The following is a 12,414-nucleotide window of genomic DNA, read 5'->3' as shown; positions in this document are numbered from 1 at the left end:
AACATCTACGTTTTAAAAAACGTTATTGCATCTCAGAACAGTAGACACATGTCTGCACAATAAATATATAGAAAGAAAGAAAGAAAGAAAGAAAGAAAACAGCTGTTTTCTGTTGGAGAGATTGTTTAAGGCGGAGGAATAGACTTTTTTAATGTTAAATAAAAGTCTAAATTTAACAACATTCTTGTTTCTTGATTTATGGATGTGCTATTTCCCTAAAAATTGCGTTTAAGACAGTATGAGCAGATTTAAACTACAACACACACAAGCAATTAAATACAAAAGCACAGACCTTTTTGACTCTGTTGTATTCAAGTGTCCCAGAAGCCATCATTATTATATTTTTTTATATCTTCACCTGTGCTTTTACTGCTGTAAAATACACCACCATGTTACACCTGCCGGAGATGTAGATAGACTAATATGCAGTAAACCAAACGCACTCAGTGGTTTTCTGAAGTACTGTATGAGTTCAGATGGTGAAATTTGTTTGAGAAATTCCCAATACTAGATTTACTTTAGTTGGAGGAAGACACACGTTTGTCTGGGTTGTTGTAGTTTTCACTGGCTGCCAGTAGATGTTGCTAAAAAGCCCTTAAATGTCGTATTGTTTTCACCTTTATGCCATTGATTGATATAGCTTAATACCATTTTCACTGGTAGTAGGGCTGTCCTCAAGTATATGATGTTCTGGTAATCAGATTACTCTCTCTTTTGCAGATTTTTGTTGAGATGGTTTTGGAAAAAACAGAGTATAATCTCATAGCGGCAATCTTTCAGTTTTTATTGAGAGAAAACTTTGCACTGACACTTTCATTTACAGTTTTGGCCACACATCAAACCTCTCTTATGGACCGACTGGGAATGTATCAAGTATAATCTATGCGAGTGCAATTTCATTTTTTTAAATTCTGAAGTGGTTGTTTGAGGGATCATTGAAATATAAACATTATATATGGTGTACAAAATGATACAGGACCATTCCCATGACACCATGAATTAAATTCTAAATCAAGAAAACAAAAAAGGAAATAATCATAAAAGCCACACTCATCAATCCTCCACATCTTGCCCGCCCACTGGATTAGTGCAACACATTAACAGCATGCTTGTGCAAATTAAAAGACCCCAGACTCTTCCATTTTGTATCCTGTAGCAACCTAAAATTAATGTGAATTAAACTATTCCTCAAGAAACAATGTCTGAAATGTTTATAGGCAACAGCTGCCCTCATGAAATGTCTTCATCAGCACCTAAAACCTGTCCAGCACCGTCACAGTTTAATGACACAGAATGGAAAAAGGACTATTTTAGGAGTTTTGTCACTTCAGTGGAGCACACCAGACCTCACACTTTAAACAAAGCTTCAAATTCAATTAATTATAAGTGATGCACTTTTTCAAATCACATTCTGCATAACTGGCACATTTAAAGTAGAGGGAGAGATTTCAACTAAATTCGGATATCTTTACATTTGTTTGTCTTGGCATGAAAGTATGATTAAAAACCACTCCATTGTAATGATTTCAGTCCCAGCAGCACCAGATCATATGTCAACACAACAGGCAGTGTTTGATTCTCTTGTAAACATTCCAGTTGGGCAATAAAGTTTTTAAAGATAAAGGCTGAGTGACAATCCAGGATTCAGAGTGCTACATCACATTTCAAGAAAAATCAAAGGCCACATTTGAACCACTTCCAAGATGAAATGGTCGTTAATTATAGCGAAAACACTAAAGTGTAAATAATTGACAAATGATTTCTTTCATTTAGCTCAAATTCAGTTTTCCTCAGGGGAAGAGGTAAAGTAAGATCAACCTGTGGTGTGAGGACAAACGATAATAATGTGCATCAAGAACCTCAGTGTATGGCAACTGCCAAAGTGGTGTGTTCTCCGTTATCTTTCATCGACAACTTTGTTTTGCATGTATAAAACGCAATGACAGTAATAAATACCAACGAATGGACAAATTACGACTGAAACAAAAAGGCACACAGACCCAACAACTCTGGTCTCAATTGGAAAAAAATATCATCTCTATATGGAATAAAGAAATTTAAAAAAGGATAAATTACAGTAAATCTCAACCCATCTCTCGTCTATCAATAGCACACTGTACTAGCCATCAGTAGTGGAATAGACATGATAAAGGTATGAAAAATAAATTAAATGAGTGTTTTCATGTACAGTATTGTCTGATTGTTTGGCTCAGTCAACTGACAAATTGATAGACAAATGTTTACCAGACTTACTGTAGTGTGAAGTCAGACTCTTTATAGCTACAGTAACAGCTGTTCTGATCTTTATTTCTTCTGTCACACATTCAATATTTTGTTTTGATGATTCATTTGTTTGATGGCATTATTTTATAAAAGCCATATATTTTGAAATGCAACAGTGATTAAAATTAAGCAATATACAATATTGTGATGCTGTGATACCCAATTTAAAAAAAGATGTTCATCATGTATTCCATGTCAAATTTGAGGCAAACGTTATTATTGATGTAATAGCATTTTGGGTTAAAGAGTTTTGCACACGGACACTCAAAACTGAGCCAAACAACAAGCACCCATGATGTTGAAGTGCCTTTGAGCAAGACTTAGCTGGGACTGACCTCTGACCTCCCTGTGCAGAGGGACAAGATATCATCTCTTCTGTGATCGCTGGAGTTTTACAAAAGAATTATAACTCTCATAAAATCCAGATAACACGTTGTACAAGCGTGACGGTCACTGAGCAGACGAGTATATTGTCGTTCTCTGCAGCCCATCAAAAGGAAACATCTGTAGTGTGTTGCTCACTCGCAAAACAGGCACAGTGTGCGTGAAGGGCCAAAAATCTGAATTAGGCCCTCCGATTGTACAGTACGCTAAACAAGCTCCAAGGTTACAGTTATCATCATATTGGGCTCCAGGAAGCTGGTGTTTGGGTCGGTGTGTGGATTTCAGCATGATCAGCACCAAAACTTCACCCTGAACAAACTGAGAAGATAAACACAGGGAATAAATAATACATGAAAACAAAAAACATGTGCAGCATTGTATGTGTTATGATATCAGTAGCTTTCCATTGATGTACTTTGCTTTAAACACTACATGTTTTTCAAAGAATGGGTTGTCTGTTTTTAGAGCAGACAAAAGCACTTTATATAATAATAAAAAAGAAAAAAAAAAAAAAAAAAAAAAAAAAAAAAAAAAAAACTGCGTTATGACATCATCTTTACTGGACAAAGTCCCCAGGGTTTTATGTCCTCTGTAGATACAGTATAATACATACAGTTAGCACTCCAAAGACCTACATCTTTCATTGAGGCTTCACCGTTACATCTTAAATTTTTCCTCTTTCTAGTTTTCCCAGTCTTTGATTTTCTTTCCTCTTTAACTTTCATCTCTCTCTTCCTGTACTTGGCTTAACGTTCTCTCTCCACGTCGTTCTGTCGCTGTCACACCAGGTGTACTTGTTCCTCCCACTCCTCAGGCGATTGGTCTCCCTCCAACTGGAGGATGAGGTCCAAGTCTCTCTCTGTGGTTGGGGCAGTGTGTGCGGGACTGTTTCCACGTTGGGAGTGCGAACACGGGTGTGTGTGCGCTTCGTCCAGCGACAGGTCAGATACACACCTCGCATCCGCACCCTCCTCGCCATTTTCTCTTTTTTCTAGCTCCAGAGTGCTGGGCCTCGACGTCTTCAGGCCCTCTGCACCTAGACAGGGACTCGCCGACCCTCTGTCTGCTTCTGGCTCGCCCTCCAGGGGCTGCCAGAGAGGGGCGGGGGTCATGTCCCTGGAGGTCTGGCTCTCTGACTCAGTCTCAGTGTGTGTGTCAGGGGAGGAGTCTGTTTCTGTGGTGGGCGGGGAGGGGATGAGGGCCAGGCTCTGGGGGTTGTTCTGGGGGTTAATGTTGTTGTTAAACCAGGCCATGATGTTGTCTAGCAGCTGGGCACTGGCTGTTGGGTCCAGGGGCTCCAGACTCTGAGGGTCACTGGGGGTGAAAGGGCCCCCTGGGGGGATCACCGGTGAAAGCAGCAGCTCCGGCTCAAGCTCTGGAGATGGGAGGCACAACTGGGCAAGGGGCTGGGGGTCTGACTTGGGCGGGCGTTCGAGAGCATAGGCGGCAGGACGCTCCTGGGTGTAGGAGCTACTGTGTTCGGGACAGGGGTTATAAGAGATGTCGGGTTTTGGGGTGCTGTCGTACATGACCAAGTGTTCCCGGTTACTTGAACTAGGATGGGCGGGGTTTTGGGTGCGTTCAAGTGAACAAGAGGCAGTGTGTTCAGCCTCAGCCAAATACCCACTGGAGTGGCAGTAACTGGGATCTGTAATGGTGATATGGTCAAGCACATATGGAGTGGTCAGTGCATTCTGGTCTGGTCTATGGCTGAAGTCGCTGTAAGCGGGTTCAATGGTGTAGGGAGCGTTGAGTGTACTGTGGTTGTATGTGTGGTGAGAGCAGAGCTGCTCCTGTGTGTGTGTGTCCAGGTCATAGGGAGTGGTTATGCTCCCCAGTTTCATAAGGCTGTCTCCCAGCTCCAGCAGCTCTGCACTGAGGGAGGGAGGAGGGGGAGGGAGGTGGAGGGAGTTTGACATGGGAGGCTGTGAGGTGGAGTCTGTCCTGTTAGGGGGGCGAGGAGGACCTAGGAGAGAAGTGGGGTAGGAGGAGCCTCTGGCTCCTGGAGGACCGTCCGTGTTGAGAGACTGCAAAGCGACATCGCCCAGATCGCCCGAGGGTCGCCGCATCCTCTCCGGTCCACAGTTCAGCTCCACTCTCCCCTCCGTCCCTCCCTCCTGGCCTCCCTCCAGGCCTCCCTCCAGGCTTCGCTCTCTGCGAGACTCCTGAAGGGACAGCTGGATGGCCAGCAGGATGTTTGGATCATCTTCATCCAGCAAGCCCAGCACTCTTCTGCGGCCCTCACTTCTTTCTGGGTTTTCTGGAACATGAAATATCACATTAAAGTCAGGACTGCTTTGTGAAGCTTGATTACAAATTGATCCCAGTGATCAACGCCTCCGTGTGCGTCGACCAAACTGGCTTCATGGAGCAATAACTTAAAATCCTATTTGCTGGTTGTCTGGTGTGCTGACAAGACAAAATGTATACATGGAGGCGAAGGATAGAGCTGGATTAGGATCCGGAGTTTTCCACTATAGGTGCTATAAGTAAATGACTATATTCTGTAGTGAGGTCTTTGCCAGACCTGTGTTGTCACTCCTCCTGCTGGTCTCTGGTGTGTTGCTGCTGCTTCTAAGGTTGTGCAGACTCAGCATGTCTCCTCTGCGCCGTGGTCTGTGTCTACGACGGTACTGGATGTCAGCATAATCCTGCAAAGAGTCATTAAGGCTGGGTTACGAAAAAAAAAACAACAACTCTAAAAGCATCTATTCTGTATCAAACAGGTGCAAAATCTTCAGCACAGAAATACTGCATTCAGGCCATGCATATGCACAAAACAGCAGAAACTATGGTGCATTACCTGTGACTGTCTCTCTCTCTGATCTCCTGCTGCCAGTACAGAGTGACGACTCCCCATCTTAACACACATAAGCAAACTAAGTCAGCTGCAGCCGTAGTCATGCATTTAGATGACCTCATACTGAAGTAGGTCACTAAGTGCAGGTTTAGGGAGTACCATTAGCTGGACAAACCAAACAGTTAGCAGAACAGAAGTTAGTGTTTCGGTGTATGGTGCGACAGTTTACCTCAGGGGAGGCAAAGCCAAGGTACTCCCAGTCCCACGATCCTCCAGGGTAACTGAAACAAACACAAGAGTGTTTGCTCATGGTGTCATACATGAAGAATAACTTGAATTTAATTTTCAGTTTCAAATATTTCCACTTTGTCTTCTTCATCCCCGCCAGTGGGAGGATGATGAAGCAGAACAAACCCATGTACTGTTTGAGTATGTGGGAGTGCGTTTGTCATTACCTTCTGCGGGGAGGATCAGGAGAGTCGTTGGGCGCGACGCCTCGGGCCACTGATGCCAGGAATTCTTGCCTCTTCTGCTGCACCAGACGCGCTGCACTGATTATCTTGTGGCAGGGAGTCCTCAGGTACGGCCGGTTGACCTTCTGGGCCAGATCCTCCACAACCATCTCCAGGTCTGTCTGAGAAGACACAAAACCGACAGGCTAACTTCCATCTGCTCAGAGACAGGAAATTCAAATTGCCACTCATATTCAACTTCTACTATTAAGACAAGACATGAGTGGAGTGTGTTTTGAGTGTTTTCTATCTCACAGGAGATATCATCCAATAGTATAACTAATGACTACAATCTCATTATTCTGTGTGACTCAAAGAAAACATGTCAAGTCACTGCAAGTGAGCCAAATTATGAGTATCTTATAAAAGGAAATGCTTGTTATTTCTTGAACAATGTTGCAAATGAGTTTATGGATTAGTAGTAAGAATACAAAACATTAGTTGAACAGGGATGTTAAAATATCAAAAACACAGATTATAAACTGCACCAAGACTATAAAATGTGGTATGTTGAGGAGAGCTTTGTGCAAAATGTCTGAAGAACATTAATTATAGACAGTTAATGAATAACCGAATAGGATTTAGTTAACTTGTCGTTTTGCACCAATCGTCTAGCATGAACATCAAGCCAAAATACAAATCTGTCTGTTAGAAATACAAAACCTAGTGGTCAGATTGCCACAGAATTCCCTAACAGTACTTTGTTTTTCCTAACCAGTTCAGTGGTGAGCACAGCAGGGGATCACTGGAGGGGCTTTAACGTCGTCAGTATAGTGTTGTACCTGCATTAGCTCAAATATCTCTTTCTGGGTGCTGCCTTGCTGCAGGAAGAAGCCGTATGGGTAAGAGCACTTTAGGACGCGTCGCGTCTTCAGCAGCTCACTCACACCGTCCTCAATGAAACGCGTGTCTGGAGGAGTTCCTTCACCTGGACGAAACAAGCCAGTATTATAATGCAGATGGGATGAATGTATTATGATCGTAAACAAAACGCTCCGTCACCTTGTATCATATAGGAGAGACTTACGGCAAATGAAGGCTCTGCTGAGCTGCTCCATCTTCTCTTTGGCTGTTTTTAGCAATTTCTGCTCCAACTAACAGACAAGAGGAGAGAAAGGATCATTCCAACATTAAATGATCATCAGATTGTAACGTATGTCTCAAGGAGCGTTTAAGAAATTCAGCGTTGCATTGCTATAAACGTGTGTTTACAGTTGGAGCGTGCATTACCTTATAACTGTGTTCATGGTTCTTGAAGCGAGTATAATAATGCATAAAACGATCCAGCTCCTGAAAACTTTTGTGCTTCTTTTCTGCCTGTAACAAAAAGAGACTTGATTTCACTCACACGGCTTGGTGTGTGTTTCGGTGTATGCGAGTACATTAAATTTCTGCAGAGCACATCCCCATGAGCTTCAATAATGTATCATCTGACAGGTGATGGGGTAGTTGTTTTGGATTGTGCACGTGTGTGTCAATACCTCCACAGTCATCTCCTTGGACTGCTCCTCCAGCTGTTGGATGACCTCATAGCGAGTACAGCGATAGTAGCCTCCTGTTGACGAGCTGTGCTTCTTCCACTCCTCCAGACAGATCCAACAGAAGTCATACTTGCACTGCAGATAGAGAGAGGAAGAGAAACTGTTTTATACTTCTAACCAAACTGCAGTAAGTAATGAAATTATTTAGTATCTAAACAAATGATGACACACAGCTGACAGGCAGATAAATGTGTATACCTTGGCACACTGCATATGGTTGCATCCCTCATTCTTCTGAATGGGCGACTTGCAGTTGGCACATGGTTTTGAGTTGGTCAACAGCCACAGGCAGTTAGCAGCATCCTCATAGGCCTCACTCACACCTGCCACTGTGGAAAGCGTGCACACACACACAAACACGCACACACACACATTAGCAACCTTTAAATTGGCCAACACTTGCCCTGCAGACACACACAAATATCCATGACCTGAACACCCGTCACTACGTGATAAAAATATATTAGACACATCCCGGTAGGCCGTCTGACAGCTGCTGTTAACTGCCTCGTTGTGGCGTCAGCTTACGGAGGTGCAGCTAAAATTATCCCCCGGTAACACACAAAGACAGACTTACACTCCTCAGGCTTCATCTCTGTAACTTTCTGGAGCCAGTTCCTCCACATATGACAGTCACATGGCTCATGGGCCTCACCAAGGCACTCCCTGCAGACAGGGAGGGTGATAAACTGTTAATGAGGTGCAATAAAATACAGAGAATTGAGACTGAAGCCGTAATAAGCAATAATTCTTAGAAACGGAAGCAAAAAGGGAAGAGAAAGAACGTTTTTAGGTCAACAGCTGTGTTGAGTGTGCAAGTATGTGTATAGAGCCATGGATAAATCACGAAGTGTACCAGCAGAAGAGGTGACCCTTGCCACAATCGACGGCTGGGGAGGGCAGCAGGGGGAAACTGTGTGGGTCACTGTCCCCGGGGCCTGGTCGGGTGAGCCGCACCGCCCGCTCACAGCGTGCTGCAGGACACCATCGGATGGCCGGATTGTTCTCCACAAATGCCTGCAATAGGGAGGGAAGGAGAGGAGAGAGAGAGATGGGACTCAGATACATTATGGAGCATATAGAAGGAGGAAGAGAACACAGACAGGCAAGAGGGAATGTACAGAACAGAAATGATTGGGAAATGCCAAAAAAACAGGAAGAAACAAACAGAAACAAAAGACAATTTCGGACAAATATGCAGCAAGAAAACGGACAAACACTAAATTTAGAGTTGGATGAAAAGCATTTCTTTAGCTGTGGTGAGCCTGAATGAGAACATGAACATCAATATCTGTATGGATGTTCATTTCTACCTTAATGTCAAACTGTAGAAATCGCTGGTCCATCTCCCTGGAAACTACACTTTCTATCACATGCACCGGCACCAGCTGGTAGCACTCGTAGGCCGGGCAGAAGATGTTGTGTGCGTCCCCCTCCTGAATCTTTACATTGAGGAACCTGAGAGACACACAAATGCATACACAGGACAATTGATCCCTAAATGCTCAAACACACTGAAGTATGCAGGAACATCTACACTCACACACAAACAAGGGACCCCTTACCCTTCCCAGCATGCTCTGCAGAACTCGTGTCCACAGGACATGTCCACTGGATCCTCAAACACGGAGATAGAGCAGAGACAGATTCCACACTGCAGGGAGCCAGGAGATAAAGACACTAAATTATATGACAGTGAACAACAGTAATCCCTCATTATCAACTAATGCATTCCATTCACAAAAGTAGGTTTAAAAAAAAAAAACTAAAAAAAAACATGTTTTCTGCATCTTTAAGAGTTCATTTAAACACTGATGCCAGTTAAAAAGGTTTAAAGTCATCACTAAGTGTGTCTCACCGAAGCCAGGCCCTCCTCTCCAGGTGTGAGGCAGCTGTCAGTCGGAGAGGTGAGGGTGAGTGTGAGTGGTGAGCGTGGGGTCCTGGGGGTGCGAGGTGAGGGGAGGGTGTCCCAGGCATTGTACCCGCTGGGTGGGGGGGTGGGCATGGTCACTCCTGAGCGCTGGCAGCAACCCTCAGCGTCTGACATCCAGGCTTCCAGAAGCTTTTCTCTGTCCCAGTCTGAGAGCGAGACAGAGACAGAGAGAAAGGTTAAAGACACATTTAGAGACGGGGAATACCGTTGTAATTCTCTCGAAATATTGCAATCGCAGTGCTGTGAGGGTTTGTGAAGGTCTGATGAATGTCAACTTCCACATACCGTGTGCTCGGAGCAGGGCCTCGGCAGTGAAGAGGGGGGCTTGCAGCATGTCTGCCGTCTCCACGATCAGCATGTCTTTCAGCCTGCGCAGATCCTGAAGTTTCAGTCCCTCATAAGGCTGAAATGTTCGGGAGGTACAGAAAGAGAGTGATGAAGGAAGAGGAAGAGAACGTTATTTAACAAAATCAAGGAAGTTTGTGACCTTTGAAGAGAGAAAAGGAAAATAGAAGATATTTTGGTATGTCTATAAAACATTTTTTTTCTGTAAATGCAATTTGATGAGACAATTAAAAAGACAAATACAACTGATTGACAAAAGAGCTGTGACACTGTTTACACAATAAAAGTTGGTAAACTTGTGGAAAAAGTTTACATTTTGTCAAGGATGTAAAATAAAGAGTAAAAGATGTGAGAATCTGCATGACAAAGTGACATCACATCACCAACAAACCAGCATGATAAATATCATCGATCATAAAAATACTTCCACGTTAAACTACAAAAATAAAATTTGAAAAAATGTAATAAACAGCGTACTCAATTGTTCCCAGGCGACATTACTTCAATAGTAAGATTTTGGAAAAAATGCTTATGTTTGGGAATTCATGCGTTTGGGAAGTACTGACGCATAAAAACAAAACAATTGTCTTCAATGTCCAGCCAGCAGGAAACCCCCAGATCTGGTGACTGTGGTCTCACCTCCTTGTACTGCAGCAGGTTGGTTTCACCACGTGCGTCTGTGTTTGACTGCTGAGCCGAAGAGGAGGAGAAAACCATCTGTGACTCCAGGCTGAGGGCCAGCTCGGTGTGGTGATGCCGCTCGGCATGGTCACATGGCGTCAACTTGTCCTCGTCCTCCACAAAAAGGTCTGCATCGCTCTGGATTAGCAGCTACAGGGAGGGGAGGAGAGACGAGACGACAAAAGGAATGGGAGGAAAAAAAAAAAAAGGAGAGAGGTGGATAATGGAGAGGAACAAGAAATTGAAGGAACTTGCAACAAAAGAGAACAAAAGGAAACAAGACGTTTGAGCGAGTGGAGCAGACAAAGAGAAAACAGGAGGAAGGGGACAAAAGAGAAAGATGCGATGGCAGAAAAGAAATATAAGAAAAGGGAAATAGGCAAGGAAGGCAAGGCAGGAAGCACAACTTGAATCTGACAGTAATGAAACACAAAGCAGATGCTCTTGAAGCAGTTACTGATCTTACTGCCTCTAAAACCCAATCACAAAGACAGATCTGGCTCCTCCCTAATGTGAGCTTTGCTTCCAGAGGGGTCCACACACGCGCACACACACACACACACACACACACTTCCTCTCACCTCCACACAGCTCTTCATGCCTGCAGCGGCAGCATAGTGCAGACAGGTGCTGTGGTGATTGTCGGTGGCGTTGACGTTGGCCTTCTCGTACTGGCCTCCCTCCAGCCTGGCACCGGTCCAGCTAAGGATCATCTGGCAGCAGGAAGAACGAACCCACAAATACACACACGCGACATTATTTTGTACGTCAACTTGGTTAAATACACTTTTTTTTTTTTTCACATCCACGTGTAAGTTAATCGGTGTGTTCATACCTGCAGACAGTCGGCGCGACGCTGCTCGTCCCTCTGGGGTCGGGCCAGTCGTGGCGACAGCGCTCCCTCCGGCAGCAGCAGGATCTGTGGGCCTTGGCACAGCACGTGGAGGCACGTCTCGTTGTGCACGTTGCGCTTGTTGGGGTTCCCCTCTTTACTGAACAGGAAGGACCTACACAACGTAGAAGAAGGAATAAGGACACAACAGAGTTCAGAAATGAGTTGAGGAGGGGAGACAGGACTGACGGCAACAGAAAGAAGGCTTTAATTAGAGGGTGAAAGGGAAGGTGAGAGAGAGACAGATGTGGAGGAAGGACGACATGGAGGCATGAGTGGCGATGACAGGAGGATGAAGAATGGTAGTGAGATGAGCTTGGTGGGTAAGAAGAGTAGAGAGAGGGAGGAGAAGAAAGACGGCAGAATATTGACTATTTCTGTTTCACATCTCGGAAATAATGGACCTGCTGGCTGGCGGGTGCGCACACACACGCGCACAGATGGTGATGGATGTTCCAGTTGCACTGAGAGCTTGGCTGTGGTTGCAGTTCTGTTTAGTAAATAGTTGGTCTGTCAAAATCTCCATTTACTGATTAGCTTTCAACTCTTTCATTTGGCTCCACTTCCATCTGTCCGTTTCTATCCTATACTTGCTTTCTTTTCTCCTCCTCTACAATATCCTATTTTGTTGTCTTTTGTCTTTCTTTAACCTGACATCCTTTTCTACATTGTCCTAATGCAGCTGCATGTTAAACTGTAGAGAAAAACCGGTTTCTATCAGTGGTATGACATGAATAGCTGAAAGGACCATCTCACAAATAATAGGATGTAGGGATTTCCATTGGTTCAATGTACACAAAAACACAGTAAAAACCCTCTGCCTCTCTGCTCCCTTTGCAGTCGCCACTATTAAATGTGTTTGAATGGTTCCTTACTGTGCAGCCTAGTCTTCCACCGCTGTCCTGCTCTTCCACTTCTGACCTTCTTATCCTGTCAGCCACGAGCCCCTGAAGCCTCCCCTAATGACAGTCTACTGCCAATTCACCCACACAGCAATAATCACTAATTATTCCCCTTTCAACCACAAACCAGTCACCCCCCAC

At 44.3% G+C, this 12,414-nt stretch overlaps 1 protein-coding gene across 4 annotated transcripts in view; it reads right to left on the bottom strand.

Moving 5' to 3' along the window:
* Window positions 1–1,864: 1,864 nt before the first annotated feature.
* Window positions 1,865–12,414, bottom strand: part of LOC116387167 (ankyrin repeat and IBR domain-containing protein 1-like) — a 15,677-nt gene continuing 5,127 nt past the window's right edge. For 2 of the 4 annotated variants that reach the window (XM_031854044.1, XM_031854043.1), the window contains exons 3-21: window positions 11,315–11,486; window positions 11,061–11,192; window positions 10,438–10,629; window positions 9,739–9,856; window positions 9,379–9,599; window positions 9,086–9,174; window positions 8,834–8,978; window positions 8,377–8,537; window positions 8,098–8,186; window positions 7,719–7,849; window positions 7,461–7,595; window positions 7,210–7,296; window positions 7,007–7,073; window positions 6,762–6,907; window positions 5,923–6,101; window positions 5,697–5,748; window positions 5,471–5,527; window positions 5,195–5,318; window positions 1,865–4,927 (exon numbers count right to left, since the gene is read on the bottom strand). In XM_031854044.1, the coding sequence (XP_031709904.1) occupies window positions 3,447–4,927; window positions 5,195–5,318; window positions 5,471–5,527; window positions 5,697–5,748; window positions 5,923–6,101; window positions 6,762–6,907; window positions 7,007–7,073; window positions 7,210–7,296; window positions 7,461–7,595; window positions 7,719–7,849; window positions 8,098–8,186; window positions 8,377–8,537; window positions 8,834–8,978; window positions 9,086–9,174; window positions 9,379–9,599; window positions 9,739–9,856; window positions 10,438–10,629; window positions 11,061–11,192; window positions 11,315–11,486 (3,778 nt within the window). In that variant the 3' untranslated portion in view covers window positions 1,865–3,446. The remainder of the gene's footprint in view (window positions 4,928–5,194; window positions 5,319–5,470; window positions 5,528–5,696; window positions 5,749–5,922; window positions 6,102–6,761; window positions 6,908–7,006; window positions 7,074–7,209; window positions 7,297–7,460; window positions 7,596–7,718; window positions 7,850–8,097; window positions 8,187–8,376; window positions 8,538–8,833; window positions 8,979–9,085; window positions 9,175–9,378; window positions 9,600–9,738; window positions 9,857–10,437; window positions 10,630–11,060; window positions 11,193–11,314; window positions 11,487–12,414) is intronic. The other 2 variants (XM_031854045.1, XM_031854046.1) reach the window with 2 other exon arrangements.

Source organism: Anarrhichthys ocellatus, unplaced genomic scaffold, assembly GCF_004355925.1.
Source record: "Anarrhichthys ocellatus isolate YVR2014 unplaced genomic scaffold, GSC_Weel_1.0 scaffold14, whole genome shotgun sequence".
In the NCBI taxonomy this organism is placed as follows: Eukaryota; Metazoa; Chordata; class Actinopteri; order Perciformes; family Anarhichadidae; genus Anarrhichthys; species Anarrhichthys ocellatus.
Note: the sequence above shows the minus strand (reverse complement) of the source record. Positions and strands in the feature narration are given on the sequence as shown.